Source organism: Chlorocebus sabaeus, chromosome 6, assembly GCF_047675955.1.
Source record: "Chlorocebus sabaeus isolate Y175 chromosome 6, mChlSab1.0.hap1, whole genome shotgun sequence".
NCBI lineage: Eukaryota > Metazoa > Chordata > Mammalia > Primates > Cercopithecidae > Chlorocebus > Chlorocebus sabaeus.
Window position 1 is genome coordinate 48,436,968 of NC_132909.1, and position 15,131 is coordinate 48,452,098.

General features: G+C 53.8%; 1 protein-coding gene across 1 annotated transcript; it reads left to right on the forward strand.

Moving 5' to 3' along the window:
• The first annotated feature begins 4,683 nt into the window (after positions 1–4,683).
• On the forward strand, positions 4,684–15,059 carry DDX39A (DExD-box helicase 39A). Its single transcript, XM_007995524.3, has 11 exons — positions 4,684–4,804; positions 10,571–10,782; positions 11,118–11,245; positions 12,222–12,314; positions 12,681–12,864; positions 13,520–13,638; positions 13,981–14,112; positions 14,208–14,317; positions 14,407–14,551; positions 14,670–14,817; positions 14,901–15,059. The coding sequence occupies exons 2-11, from the start codon at positions 10,575–10,577 to the stop codon at positions 14,915–14,917; spliced, it is 1,284 nt and encodes a 427-aa protein (XP_007993715.1). The 5' UTR covers positions 4,684–4,804; positions 10,571–10,574; the 3' UTR covers positions 14,918–15,059.
• The last annotated feature ends 72 nt before the right edge of the window (positions 15,060–15,131 follow it).

A 15,131-nucleotide genomic window follows, 5' to 3' on the forward strand; every position in this document is an offset into this window, starting at 1 on the left:
AGGAGAATTGCATGAACCCAGGAGGCGGAGGTTGCAGTTAGCCGAGACGGTGCCACTGTACTCCAGCCTGGGTGACAGAGTGAGATTCCATCTCTAAATAAATAAATAACTAAATAATAAAAATAAAATAAAATTTTTATATCTTTCCGTGTGCAGGAAGGAGCGAAAAAATAAATAATTAAAAAAAAAATCTTAAATGATTCTGAAGTGAATGAAGCCGATATGACAGATGTTAACATTTGTTAATCTTGGATTGTGGGTGTAAGTTAGGAGGCTCTGATCTGTTCTGCATTTAACATTTGTTTTTCTTTTGTTGAAGAAGAAAACAGAAGCTCCTCCTGTCTGCATGGATGGTAGGTGAGCTGGGGGTGTTTTCCTGTTTTCTCAGACCTCTCAACTGGACTTAACTGGGTTTGACAGTCTCTTCTATTTATTTATTTACTTTTGAGATGGAGTCTTGCTCTGCAGCCCAGCCTAGAGCGCGATGGCGCGCTTTCGGCTCGCTGCAACCTCTGCCTCCCAGGTTCAAGCAATTCTCCTGCCTCAGCCTCTCGAGTAGCTGAGATTACAGGTGCCTGCCACCGTGCCTGGTTAATTTTTATATTTTTAGTAGAGACAGGACACATTGGCCAGGCTGGTCTCGAACTCCTGACCTCAAGTTATCTACCCGCCTCAGCCTCCCAAAGTGGTGGGATTACGGGCATGAGCTATCGTGCGCAGCCTGCCAGTCTCTTCTATTACTCAATACAGATGATCCATGATACTCCAAAATTGCCTCCACCTGCTTTGCTGGGGCATTTCTTCTCTCCTTAGGGACTGGTTTTCCCCAGGCTTCCAAGTTGCCTGGCTTTGGTCTCTCTCTCCACCTTTGCACAGTGCATTCCAACAGTGGGAGATGGCCTGGGCTTGGATCCCTGCCAGCTGTGTGACCTTGGGCCTGAGATTAATGTGCTCTGAACTTTACTTCACACACCTGGCCACGAATATGCTAATGCCCTCATGTCATTTGCTTCCCTTAAGGATTAAATCTATTTTTAATTTTAATATTATTTTATTTATTTTTATTTTTATTTTTATTTTTTGAGATGGAGTCTCGCTCTGTTGCCCAGGCTGGAGTGCAGTGGCGTGATCTCAGCTCACTGCAAGCTCCGCCTCCCGGGTCCACACCATTCTCCTGCCTCAGCCTCCTGAGTAGCTGGGACTACAGGCGCCCGCCGCACCCAGCTAATTTTTTGTATTTTTAGTAGAGATGGGGTTTCACCGTGGTCTCGATCTCCTGACCTTGTGATCCGCCCGCCTCGGCCTCCCAAAGTGCTGGGATTACAGGCGTGAGCCACCGCGCCCGGCCTATTATTTTATTTTTGTACTTGGGAGACAGAGTCTCCTGTTGCCCAGGCTGCAGTGCAGTGGCACAATCACAGCTCACTGTGGTCTTGAGCTCCTGGGCTCAAATAATCCATCTACCTCACCCTCCACCTCACCCTCCACCTCACCCTACTGAGTAGCTGGAACTACAGGTGTGCAACACCACACCCAGTTAATTTTTTCTTTTTCTTTTCTTTTCTTTTTATTATTACTATTTTTTGAGACGGAGTTTTGCTCTTGTTGCCCAGGCTGGAGTGCAATGGCATGATCTCAGCTCACCTCAACCTCCACCTCCCGGGTTCAAGTGATTCTCCTGCCTTAGCCTCCTCCTGAGTAGCTGGGATTACAGGCATGTGCCACCATGCCCAACTAATTTTGTATTTTTAGTAGGGGTTTCTCCATGTTGATCAGATTGGTCTTGAACTCCCGACCTCGGGTGATCCACCTGCCTCGGCCTCCCAAAGTGCTAGGATTACAGGCACGAGTCACTGTGCCCAGCTTTTCATTTTTGAAACTGAGTCTCGCTCTGTCGCCCAGGGTGGAATGCAGTGGCGTGATCTTGGCTCACTGCAACCTCCACCTCCCAGGTTCAAGCGATTTTCCTGGCCCAGCTTCCAGAGTAGCTGGGATTACAGGCATGTGCCACCATGCCTGGCTAATTTTTTTTTTTCTTTTTTGAGATGGGGTCTCTGTTGCTTAGGCTGGAGTGCAAGGGCGCGATCTTGGCTCAGGGTAACCTCCACCTACTGGGTTCAAGTGATTATCCTGCGTCAGCCTCCCGAGTAGCTGGGATTACAGGTGCCCGCCACCATGCCCAGCTAATTTTTTGTAGTTTTAGTAGAGATGGGGTTTCACTACATTGGCCATGCTGGTCTCTAACTCCTGACCTCAGGTAATCTGCCCACCTCGGCCTCTCAAAGTGCTGGGATTACAGGCATAAGTCACCGCGCTGGCCTTTGGTAGGAAAATTTAAGAGGGTGGCAAAAACTTAAGATACACAAAATGTTTGTACAATTTTTTTATCTGTTTATTTTTTATTTTTTGAGATAGGGTCTTGCTATGTTGCCCAAGGTGGTCTGGAATTCCTGGTCTCAAGCGATCTTTCTGCTTCAGCTTCCTGAGTAGCCCCAAATAGCCAATAGTTATTGTTGCTGTTTTTTGTTTTGAGACTGAGTCTTGGCTCTGTCACTCAAGCGGGAGTGCAAGGGCGCGATCTGGGCTCACTGCAACCTCCACCTCCCGGGTTCAAGCATTTCTCCTGCCTCAGCCTCCCGAGTAGCTGGGATTACAGTGTACAGGTATGTGCCACCATGCCCGGCTACTTTTGCATTTTTAGTACAGACAGGGTTTCTCTATGTTGGTTAGGCTCTCAAACTCCTGATCTCAAGTGAACCTCCCTCCTTGGTCTCCCAAAGTCCTGGGATTATAGACGGGAGCCATGGTACCCGCCTGATCCTTTCTTTACTTGGCATTTTCTTTTTTTTTTTTTTTTTTTTTTTTTTTGAGACGGAGTCTGGCTCTGTCACCCAGGCTGGAGTGCAGTGGCCGGATCTCTGCTCACCGCAAGCTCCGCCTCCTGGGTTCACGCCATTCTCCTGCCTCAGCCTCCGGAGTAGCTGGGACTACAGGCGCCCGCCACCTCGCCCGGCTAGTTTTTTGTACTTTTTAGTAGAGACGGGGTTTCACCGTGTTAGCCAGGATGGTCTCGATCTCCTGACCTCGTGATCCGCCCGTCTCGGCCTCCCAAAGTGCTGGGATTACAGGCTTGAGCCACCGCGCCCGGCCCTTTTTTTTTTTTTTTTTTTTTTTTTTTTTTTTTTTTTTTGAGACAGAGCGTTGCTCTGTCACCCAGGCTGGAGTGCAGGGGCGCCATCTCGGCTCACTGCAAGCTCCGCCTCCCGGGTTCATGCCATTCTTCTGCCTCAGCTTCCCAAGTAGCTGGGACTACAGGCACCCGCCACCACGCCCAGCTAATTTTTGTGTTTTTAGTAGAGATGGGGTTTCACCATGTTGGCCAGGGTGGTCTTAAACTCCTGACCTCAGGTAATGCATCCACTTTGGCCCCCACAAAGTGCTGGGATTACAGGTGTCAGCCACCACGCTCGGCCTGCAAAACCCCACCTTTACAAAATTTTTAAAATTAGCTGGGCATGATAGGTAACAGAGTCACACCCTGAAGAAGGAAAGAGGAAAGTGGAGGGAGACAGGGAGGAAGATAGGAAAATACATCTGCCAGGATCTAATGAAGCTCAGTGACCATGCCACCATGCTACTCCTAGGTATTTAAAAGAAATGAAAATTTATCTTCCCCAAAATACTCTTACAGTACAAGTTTATTAACAGTGGCCAAAGACCAGAAACAATCAATTAGCCAAGAACAGGTGGGTGAAACTATATTGGCTACGTTACAGTATAGCCACACAATGAAATACCACTCAGCAATGAAAACGAGCTGTTGATATCCCCACAACACAGACACCTCTCAAAAACACTTTGTTGGGGCCAGGCAGAATGGCTGATGTAATCCTAGCACTTTGGGAGGCTGAGATGGGCAGATCACATGAGGCCAGGAGTTCGAGACCAGCCTGGCCAACATGGCGAAACCCCGTCTCTACTAAAAATATGAAAATTAGCCAGGTGTGGTGGCGGGCGCCTGCAGTCCCAGCCACTCAGGAGGCTGAGGCAGGAGAATTGCTTGAACCCGAGAGGCGGAGCTTGCAGTGAGCCGAGATGGCGGCCCTGCACTCCAGCCTGGGTGACAGAGCAACGCTCCGTCTCAAAAAAAAAAAAAAAAGTTTTGTTGAGCAAAAGTCACACACAAAAGACAACCTATTGCATGCTTCTACTTATGTGAAATTCAAGGAGACAAAACTATCATGGAGTGATAGAAATCCAAATACTGCAAAATGTTCTCTCCACTCGAATCATTCCAAGCTCCCTATTCTTTTTCAGAGCCTCCACTGTGGAGGACCCCAGGCCGCCGATTGATAGCAACTGGGAGAGTTCTGGTTTCAGCGCCCAGCGCAGAAGCCACGCTTCGAAAGGGTGGGGCACACGCCAAGGGGCAACCATCTGGTCTTCAGTTATCAGTACTAAACATGGCGGCTCCCACCGAGCACCACACCCAGATCACGAGACCACGCGCTGCCGGCCCCAGTCTGTCGGCTCACTGGGGCGCGCCTACTTTTAGATTGACCAATGAACGCGAGGCGTAGGGCACGCCCTCTTTCTTCCCGTCTCCGCCAATAATCTCCCGCTCCCTTCCGCAGGACCCAATCACTGCTTCAGCCTCTCTTGAATGAAAAGGCAGCGGTCCAGTGAGCAGCGCAGCAGCCCGACGCAAGAGGCAGGAAGCGCGGCAGCTCGTGTCTGAGCGCCCGGCGGAAAACCGAAGTCAGAAGGCTCTCTTAGCAGCACGCGGAGAAGAACGGGGAGCTAGGTGAGCGGCGGATCCCGGGCGCGGGGCAGCGGTGTGGGGACGTCTGACCTGAGAGCGAGAGGACTAGGGGAGACGTTGGGAGCTAAGGGGAGGAGGAGAAAGGGTCGCGAGACGAGGGGGGGCGGGGCGGTTGGTGTGTCAGAGCGCTGTGTGTTGGCCGTTGCGGACCGGGGCGCATGCGCTACGGGTGGGCCGGCGGTTGGCGCGCGGGGCTCGGGGCCCGCTTCTGGGAGGGGCTGTCATGGCCGACGGCGCTCCGAGTCCCACTTGGAGTCCGTCAGTCCGTCCGAATAGACCCCACGGCGGCCTGGGGCCATTTGGAGAGGGACGAGGGGGTGACGCCGGGGTCTGGGGCCTGGGTGGGAGAAGTCGGAGCTTCCAGTTTTCAGGGGTTTCTTTGGGTCCGAGGGACTTGACCCCTTTCCCAGTTTACTTTCTTCTTGGTCTACTTTTTACGGGTTTCGGGGTTCTGAGATTTGGGGCACATAAGACTTTCTTTTGGAAGGCCGGGCGCGGTGGCTCTTGTAATCTCAGCACTTTGGGAGAGACCAAGGAGGGCAGATCCCTTGAGGTCAGGAGTTCGAGACAAGCCTGGCCAACATGGTGAAACTCCGTCTCTACTTAAAAAAAAAAAAAAAAAAAAAAAAGCCGAGCTGGTGGCGGGCGCCTGTAGTCCTAGCTACGCGGAAGGCTGAGGCACGAGAATCGCTTGAACCCGGGAGGCAGAGGTTACAGTGAGCCGAGATGGCGACACTGCACACCAGCCTGGGTGACCGAGCGAGATTCTGCCTCAAAAAAAGAAAAAAAGACTTTGTTTTGGAAATAGGAGTCCCCAGGTGGGAATAAACTCCGGGGTGGAAAGCCTACCTGGGGACACTTGAGGGTAAATGGGTATACGTGGCGTGTCTGGGTTGTGAGTTCCGTGCTGTCACCTTTCAAGTTCATCCGCTTCTGGCGCCTCGGCGGTCCTGGCCACCCACTTTGGGCGGGGAAAACCCCGCCGGATCCTGTTTTGAGTTTTAGATCCTGTCCAGCCCGGTTTCTCGAAAATTTTGTGTGTTAACGGATTCAGATTGCCCCAATTTATGTTTCTTTGTCTCTCTCTCTCTCTCTCTTTTTTTTTTTTTGAGACAGTCTCGCTCTGTCGCCCAGGCTGGAGTGCAGTGGCACTATCTCGGCTCACTGCAACGTCCCTCTCCCGGGTTCAAGCAAGCACATCCGGCTAATTTTTGTATTTGTAGTAGAGACGGGGTTTCACCATATTGGCCAGGCTTGTCTCTTAATTCCTGACCTCAAGTGATACGCCCGCTTCGCCTCCCAAAGTACTGGGATTACAAGTGTGAGCCACCACGCCCGGCCCCAATTTCTTTTTTTACGTTTATGTTTCTTGAGAAAGGGTCTCCCTCTGTCACCCCGGCTGGAATGCTGTGGCGCCATCACTGGCAGCCTCGACCTCCTGGCTCAAGCGATCCTCCCCGGCACAGCCTTCCAAGTAGCTGGGACTACAGGCCCATGCCACCACACCCGGCTAAATTTTTTTAAAAATTGTTTTTGTATAGACGGGGTCTCGACTTATTGTCCAGGTTGGTCTCGAACTCCTGGCCTCAAGCCATCCGCCCACCCTGGCTTCTCAAAGTGCTGGGATTACAGAAGTGAGCACCATGCCTGGCCTGCCGCAAATTCCTTTCCCCACTAACAAAACAACTTTGCTTTATTTCCTTAAAATACAGCATCTCTTGGCCACCTAGATGTGGAGCCCGGAATAGACTGTGGCTCTTCTCTACCCATGGATTGCTCAGGGGAGGTTCCTGTCTTGTGGCATGTCCCACCCTTTCTTTCCTTACCTCATGCCCCTACCCTGGTTACTTCTCTTTCATTTGATGACTGGTTTTCCCTGCTGCTGGTCTTAACCTCCCCCTTCATCTGTGGAGTAAATTACAGTACTTTTGGGCAGATCGTGATTGAGTGACTCAACTCCAACCTAATTAGCAATTCCCTATTGCTTAGCAAGTACACATGCCCAGGCTGGGCGTGGTGGGTGGCTCATGCCTGTAATCCCAGCACTTTGGGAGGCAGAGGCAGGAGGTTTGCTTGAGTCCAGGAGTTCACGACCAGCCTGGGAAATATGGTGAAACCCTGTCTCTACTAAAAATACAGAAATTAGCCAGCGTGGTGGCATGCACCTGTAGTCCCAGCTACACAGGAAGCTGAGGTGGGAGACTCACTGGGTCTGGGAGGTCGAAGCTCCAGTGAACTATAATTGCACCACTGCACTCCAGCCTGGGTGACAGAGCGAGACCCTGTCTCCAAAAAAAAAAAGGAAAAAAAAGAAAAAACATGCCCTGTGGCCGACCAGCTCTTCCAGCTTTCTCTTCTGCCCCGACGCCAGCCAGCTAGTCCTACTCTCCATACCCCAAAAGGCTCTGGTGCTTTTTGGACTGACCTTTCTTGGCTCATGTTTTCCCTGCTGCCTGGGAAGTGACCCCTTCAGATTGCCCGTTTGAAGGGTCAGATAAAGAAACCTGCTCAGCTCTGCCTGAACGCCTTTATTCTAGTTCCATTTATTCAGCCTATGCTATGGAGTGCTTATTAGCTGTTCTCACAGGGCAGGGCTGACTGGAAGTGGTGCTGTTTTATTTGGGGCTGTAAGGAGATGCCTTTCTGGAGCAAAGGAGGCCCAAAAGAAGTGGGGGATTTGTGACCCAGACAGCAGGAACAGCAAGTGCAAAGGTGCTGAGGTGTGTTTGAGACACAGTAGCAAGGCCGGTGAGTGAGGGGCAATAGAGGAGATGAGGTCTGAGTATAGAGGAGTCAGGTCAGGAGGGGCCTGGTAGGCTGGCTGTGTGGAAACTTGAGTTTTTTTCTAAGCACAGTGGGAAGGAACCCATTAAAAGTTTTGAGCAGAGCAGTGATGTACTCAGGCTTTTTTTTTTTTTTTTTTTAATTTATTTATTTATTTTTTGAGACAGTCTTGCTCTGCCGCCCAGGCTGGAGGGCAGTGGTGTGATCTTGGCTCACTGCAACCTCTACCTCCTAGGTTCAGGTGATTCTCCTGCCTCAGCCTCCCGGGTAGCTGGAATTACAGGTGCCCGCCACCACACCCGGCACATTTTTGGTATTTTTAGTAGAGATGGGGTTTCACCATGTTGGTCAGGCTGGTCCTGGACTCCTGACCTTAGGTGATCCACCCGCCTCGGCCTCCCAAAGTGCTGGGATCACAGGCGTGAGCCACTGGGCCTGGCCGTGACTTAGTTTGATAGGATCTTTCTGGCTGCTCTGGGGAGGGGCTGGGCGATGGCAACAGGGAAACCAGGGAGGAGGCTGTTGGCTTAATTCAGCCAAGAGATGATGGCCTCTGCATGTCCAGCTGACAGTGGTTAAGCAAAATGTAGTATATTGATGAGATGGAACATTAGGTGACCATGGAAAGAAATGAGGCCGGGTGTGGTGGCTCACACCTGTAATCCCAGCACTTTGGAAGGCCAAGGTGGGTGGATCGCCTGAGCCCAGAAGTTGGAGATCAGCCTGGGCAACATGGTGAAACCCCATCTCTGTTACAAATACAAAAATAGTGGTGGCGGGTGCCTGTAGCTTCTGCTACTAGGGAGGCTGAGGTGGAAAGATCGCTTGATTGAGCCTAGGAGGCAGAGGTTGAAGTGAGCTTTGATTGGGCCGCTGCACTCCAGTCTGGGCAACAGAGCAAGACCTTGTCTTAAATGGGGGGGGGGGGGGGAAGGGAATGCTGATGATGTGCTAGAGCACATTGTGCTGAGTGAAGAAGCCAGACACAGAATGTCACAAATTGTAAGATTTCATTTATGTGAAATATCCACAACAACAAGCAAATCCATAGAAACAAAGCAGATTAGTGGTTGCCCGGGGCTGGGGTGGGGTATTTAGGGTATGGATGGGTAAAGGGTACAGGAGCTTTTATTTCAAGGTGATGAAGTATTCTAAAATTGCACGTGTGGTAGTGGTTGCACATGCTGGTTCTACACTAAAAACCACTGAATTGTCTGCTTTAAGTGGTGAGTTGTATAGCATGTAAATATCTCTGTGAAGTTGTTTTTTTTTTTTTTTTTGGCTGGAGTAAAGTGGCATGATTTTGGCTCATCACAACCTCCGCCTCCCGGGTTTAAGCGATTCTTCTGCAGCAGCTTCCCGAGTAGCTGGAATTATAGACCCCTGCCACCACACCTGACTAAATTTTTGTATTTTTAGTAGAGATGGGGTTTCATCATGTTGGTCAGGCTGGTCTGGAATTCCTGACTTCAGATGACGCGCCCGCCTTGGCCTCTCAAAGTGCTGAGATTACAGGCGTGAGCCCCCGCGCCTGGCCTGTAAAGCTGTTCTAATTAAAAATAATAATAACAAGGCCAGGCGCAGTGGCTCACGCCTGTAATCCCAGCACTTTAGGAGGCCTAGGCGGGCGGATCACGAGGTCAGGAGTTCGAGACCAGCCTGACCAACATGGTGAAACCCTGTCTCTACTAAAAATACAAAAATTATCTGGGCGTGGTGGCAAGCACCTGTAATCCCAGCTACTCAGGAGGCTGAGGCAGGAGAATCTCTTGAACCCTGGAGGCGGAGGTTGCAGTGAGCCGAGGTGCCACTGTGCTACAGCCTGGGTGACAGAGCAAGATTCCGTCTCAATAATAATAAAAAACAGGTAATAGCACATTGGGGCCAGCATGGTAGCATAGGTAAGAACTGACCAGAGGGCCTTGGTGGGATTCACTGTCTCATGGGCAGGGATGTTGAGAGAGAGAAAACAGCCATTGAGAGAATGGAATTGCTGTTTCTGGGCTGGGATTGAGTGACAGCGGGGCCAGAAGTGGCTTAGGATCCTCAGCATCCAGCCTCAGGAAGAATTGTAGCAGCTGCAGCCCTCTGCTCTACCCCCCACTGGAGTCTGGGGTAGGGGAGGAGGATGAAAGACAATTGTCCTCATGTTTGGGTCCCTTGCACCCAGCAGGCACTTGGTATGCATTAGATTAATAAAGCAAAGAGGTAGGCAGACTTTGTATTAATTCCATTTTCCATCTTCTCAGCTTTATTTTTATTGGCCCAGGCCCAATAGGAGGCCTTTCATGAGAGCACTTAATTATTCCCCTGTGCAGACCACAGAGAGTGGGAGAAGCTGGGGCTGGGCAGATACTGCTTGCTCTCTTGCAAACTTAGTTCCCGCCAGCATCCTGGCAACCCTACCCCTGGGCTCTTTGGGCTCCTGCCCCATGCAAGCCCAGTGGGTTCCTTGTGCAGTGATAGGGAGGGGGCTGCTCTGGGCTAGGTAGCCTGAGGAGGTTCACTGGAGCTGAGGCTTGCATGTGGAGAAGAAGGCATTTGTGCAGAGACCTGGGGCCTGAGCATTGCTGGTGGTGACAACCGGGTTCAAAGGCTTGGGGCAGGAGCTGCAGGGGTCTGAGCAGCTGAACAAGGCTGGGGGGTGGTGTGGGATGAGGTGGGCAGGGGTCAAACCAAGGGGATTGCCTGACGTGTGGTGAGAGTTGGGATTTTAACTCTGCAAGCCATGGGAAGCCCTTGGAGGTGGAGGGTGTTCTGTCTGTGGGTGTGGCAAGCGGGGCATGGGGGAGAGATGGGGCGGCTTGGGGGTGCGGAGGTGAAGACAGGGCGAAGCTACGAGATGCAGCCCAGGTGGAGCTGACGGACTGGCTTATGGAAGGAGGTGGTAGAAAATGCCATTTGAATGAAGCTTCATCATCCTTCTGTGCCCACTCGCGGGACCCTGCCTCTCTCTCTTCTCAGCATCATGGCAGAACAGGATGTGGAAAATGATCTTTTGGATTACGATGAAGAGGAAGAGCCCCAGGCTCCTCAAGAGAGCACACCAGCTCCCCCTAAGAAAGACATCAAGGGATCCTACGTTTCCATCCACAGCTCTGGCTTCCGGGACTTTCTGCTGAAGCCGGAGCTCCTGCGGGCCATCGTGGACTGTGGCTTTGAGCATCCGTCTGAGGGTACGCCTTCTGGGTGTCATCCTCTTGCCCAGGTCCTCACCAAGACAAGACCAGCCCTACCCGCCCAGAGCGGTGCTGCCTCCAGTGTGCTGTGGGTGAGGGAGGGGCCTGCCCACCCCTTGGATCAGTTGTACCCAGCGGGGCCTATGGCTGCTCTCAGCACCGGGGTGCTCTGCTTTGACCAGGCGGATACCCTAGCCCTGCAGGTGTCTATGGCCTTGTCCGGACTTGGCCTCTTCTGATTGCCCTCACTGTGGGCCCCCCGGTCAACTGGTGAGCAGCCTGCACGGGGGTGTGTCCAGGTTCTCGTCCCTCACGCTCTGCTTCTCCTGCAGTCCAGCACGAGTGCATTCCCCAGGCCATCCTGGGCATGGACGTCCTGTGCCAAGCCAAGTCCGGGATGGGAAAGACGGCGGTCTTCGTGCTGGCCACCCTACAGCAGATTGAGCCTGTTAACGGACAGGTGGGTGGGCTCCTCCCTTCCCAGCCCCACCCTACCTGTGGCGGCCGAAGTAGAGTAGGCTGGATGAGGTGGCTCACGCCTGTTAGCCCATCGCTTTGGGAAACTGAGGCTGGAGGATCGCTTGAGGCCAGGAAGTCGAGGCTGCAGTGTGCTATGATCCTACCACTGCACTCCAGCCTGGGTGACAGAGGGAGACTCTATCTCAAAAAATAGAGTAATCAGTTATAACAAAAATCAGAAATTGCCAATAAGCCAAAATAACTGGAAAGTGCCCACAGTTTGCCCCTTGCCCCAGAGGCATTGCTGCTGTTTTGCTGTGCCACCTACCTAGAGAGTGTCCATCTATGAAGGTTGGGTTGCCCCGAATACAGCTGTCACTGCTGTCCTTGCTGTTAGGCCCTGGCTGTCTTCTCCCTTTATCTTGTGTGCCATTGTCTTGGGGAGACACTTCAGTGAATTCTGGTGTCTTGCTCCTGAGTCAGGTCGGGTGCACATCTTTGGGCCTCATATTGGTGCCCATGTCAGGTCGGGTGCACATCTTTGGGCCTCATATTGGTGCCCGTGCACTCGTTATCTGAGAGCACATCCTGAGGGATGAAGGTGCCGTGGAGAGCTGTGGTGTGGGTGGCATGGGTGGGAAGGCCGGGGCTGGGGCTGCCTGAGTGCCGAGATTCAGGAAATCCTTAAAGAGCTGGGTCCCACGTCACCCGGGCAGGCCAGGTCTAACCATTATGCAGGCCATTTTCTGTTTCTCGTTGCGGGTCCTGGTGTTGGGAGACAGGTTTCAGTAGCTGTGGGAGAGTATAGGGAGTGAGGGTTGGAGAAGGGCCGTGAGAAGGGGGAGGCATTTGGACCGGGTCTTCAAATGGCCTATGATGTTGGGTGCAGTGTGTTGGGGGGACTGGGTTGGGTAGACTCTGGTGGGGGAGGGGTTTAGGATACTACCTGAAGGCCCTTTTCTCGTGCCACTTCCCAGGTGACGGTCCTGGTCATGTGCCACACGAGGGAGCTGGCCTTCCAGATCAGCAAGGAGTATGAGCGCTTCTCCAAGTACATGCCCAGCGTCAAGGTGAGCCCCTCAGGTTGGACTTGGTCAGGCGCCGCTTGGTTTCTGCAGCTTTGTTAGCCTCGGCTCTGGCCCAGCCAGCATTTACCAAGCTTGGCAGGGGCAGCTGCCTTTGAGGTTTGCGGTGGTTTTTGCTCCTTAAAAGCCTGATGAATTATGCATGGCTCCCAGGGGCCTGTGCAGGTCCCAGCCTGGGGCTTCCTTTGAGTGGAGCCCTGGGAGGCCCTCAGGCCTGCCTTGGTCCCCTGAGGCCTCCTGTTCACAGGTGCTGGGGTTGGGTATTAGGTGCCCTCAGGGCTGCTGGGGCTGAGCTAGTTGGGGCCTTGGGCCGGGTATCAGCATGGAGCAGCTTCCTCCTCCTCCCCGTAGGTGTCTGTGTTCTTCGGGGGTCTCTCCATCAAGAAGGATGAAGAAGTGTTGAAGAAGAACTGTCCCCATGTCGTGGTGGGGACCCCAGGCCGCATCCTGGCGCTCGTGCGGAACAGGAGCTTCAGCCTAAAGAATGTGAAGCACTTTGTGCTGGACGAGTGTGACAAGATGCTGGAGCAGCTGGGTGAGTCATCTGCCCTTGCAGCCTCAGCTGGAGAGTCAGCGACTAGGCGGGCCCCATAGCAGGCAGAAGACTCTTGAGTGGGTCACATGGGTGGCTGGCAGGCGGGGCTCCTGTGGTGATCTTAGGGAAAGCTCTGCTGCTGGCAGAGGGACGTGCTGTTTCTGAGCCCGAGCCGAATGGGACCACGGGACCCAAATAAGCCCCCGTCCCTCCTGGACGTAAAGGCACGCGCACATACCTCTAGGAGTGTGAGACTTCTGCCACCTGTTGGGTTGGTTCTAGGCCCCACCTGCCCTCAGGGAGCCTCGACAGGGCCGGTGGGAGATGGGCTTGTGTCCTGGGAGGCAGCTGCAGCTCTCACCCCAGCGGCTGTCTCTGCCTCAGGCTCCCCTCCCTGAAGCGTGTCTCGAGGCGCACGGGCACGGCTGCTCCGCGCCAGCGCGTAAGTGGATTGCAGCTCCTCCCGCGCCTGCGCTCGCTGGCCACCCCCCAGCCCCTCAGGCACCAGGACTGGCCACTCCCGCGGCTCACTCTGCCCTCGTCACGGTGCCACTGGCTCCCTGGCACAGGTTGGGAGGGGTCTGGGTCTGGTCTGGGGTGGGGGTCCTGCATGGCAGATGCTCATGCCCACGCATGTCTTGCCCTCCCCACCCAGACATGCGGCGGGACGTGCAGGAGATCTTCCGCCTGACACCACACGAGAAGCAGTGCATGATGTTCAGCGCCACCCTGAGCAAGGACATCCGGCCTGTGTGCAGGAAGTTCATGCAGGATGTGAGTAAGGCGAGAGTGGCAGCTTCGGCCTTCCCCAGGGGCCTGGAGCCTGGGGCCCCAGGACACCCGCACAGCCCACATGCCTCGGAGGATGCTGGGATGCTGGGAGCCGGCGGAGCCTCCTTTCCTCCCCTCGGTCTTGTCAAACTGGGAGTCAAGCTTGGTCCACACCTGAGCCGGGCCAGAGCTTACATCCAGGTTTTGAGTGATGTTTACTGAGGTCCGGTGCAGGAGGCCCTCTGGGAAGCGTCGCACAAAGGAGTCGCCCACTGGAAGGTTCTGGGCAGGCGAGATGCCCAGAGGTGATCCCTGCCCGCCCCTCCCACCTCCCTCCCCACACAGCCCATGGAGGTGTTTGTGGACGACGAGACCAAGCTCACGCTGCACGGCCTGCAGCAGTACTACGTCAAACTCAAAGACAGTGAGAAGAACCGCAAGCTCTTTGATCTCCTGGACGTGCTGGAGTTTAACCAGGTGACACTTCCATCAGCCCTTCCTGGGGCTCTGGACCATCGGGAGGTCGCTGGGCCGCCAGACTGTGTGGCCCTGACCGCCACTCCTTCCTTCAGGTGATAATCTTCGTCAAGTCAGTGCAGCGCTGTATGGCCCTGGCCCAGCTCCTCGTGGAGCAGAACTTCCCAGCCATCGCCATCCACCGGGGCATGGCCCAGGAGGAGCGGTGAGTGCGAGCCACCCGCCAAGGCTGCAGGGAGCGCCACCCAGGAGCCCAGTGTCTGACGGCCTCCACTTGTTTCTCCTGCACCCCAGCCTGTCACGCTATCAGCAGTTCAAGGATTTCCAGCGGCGGATCCTGGTGGCCACCAATCTGTTTGGCCGGGGGATGGACATCGAGCGAGTCAACATCGTCTTTAACTACGACATGCCTGAGGACTCGGACACCTACTTGCACCGGGTGAGCGGCCTCACGGGCATGTCGCTTTCCCCTGGTGGTGGGGTGGGGCGCCAACCCTGCTTTTCCTCAAGTCCTGAGGTGGTATCTGTGGCCTGACCCTGATCCTGTCTGTCTGCAGGTGGCCCGGGCGGGTCGCTTTGGCACCAAAGGCCTAGCCATCACTTTTGTGTCTGACGAGAATGATGCCAAAATCCTCAATGACGTCCAGGACCGGTTTGAAGTTAATGTGGCAGAACTTCCAGAGGAAATCGACATATCCACATACAGTAAGTGCCTTGGGCAGGGCAGGGGGCTGAGGCAGAGGGTTCCTACCTCGGCCCTTCGGTTCACCACTTCCTGTGTCTTACAGTTGAGCAGAGCCGGTAACCACCACGTGCCCCGCCAGTCCAGAGCCGCCCACCCGGAGCTGCCCACCTGGAGCCGCCCGCATGCAGCTTCACCTCCCCTTTCCAGGTGCCACTGTTGAGAAGCTAGAAATTGTGTGAGAATAAACTTGTTATTACGGAAACCTGGCTCCCACACCATCTGTTTCTTAGTCATCTCGGCCTTTGACGGACACCCTGGGTCTGGCGTCTGAATC

Excerpts from the sequence above, each read along its gene's own strand:
- DDX39A (XM_007995524.3), top strand. The coding sequence starts at position 10,575 with ATGGCAGAACAGGATGTGGAAAATGATCTTTTGGATTACGATGAAGAG. Across the intron at positions 14,318-14,406 it reads GGCATGGCCCAGGAGGAGCG|CCTGTCACGCTATCAGCAGT; the intron begins GTGAGTGCGAGC and ends CCTGCACCCCAG. Across the intron at positions 14,552-14,669 it reads CGGACACCTACTTGCACCGG|GTGGCCCGGGCGGGTCGCTT; the intron begins GTGAGCGGCCTC and ends GTCTGTCTGCAG.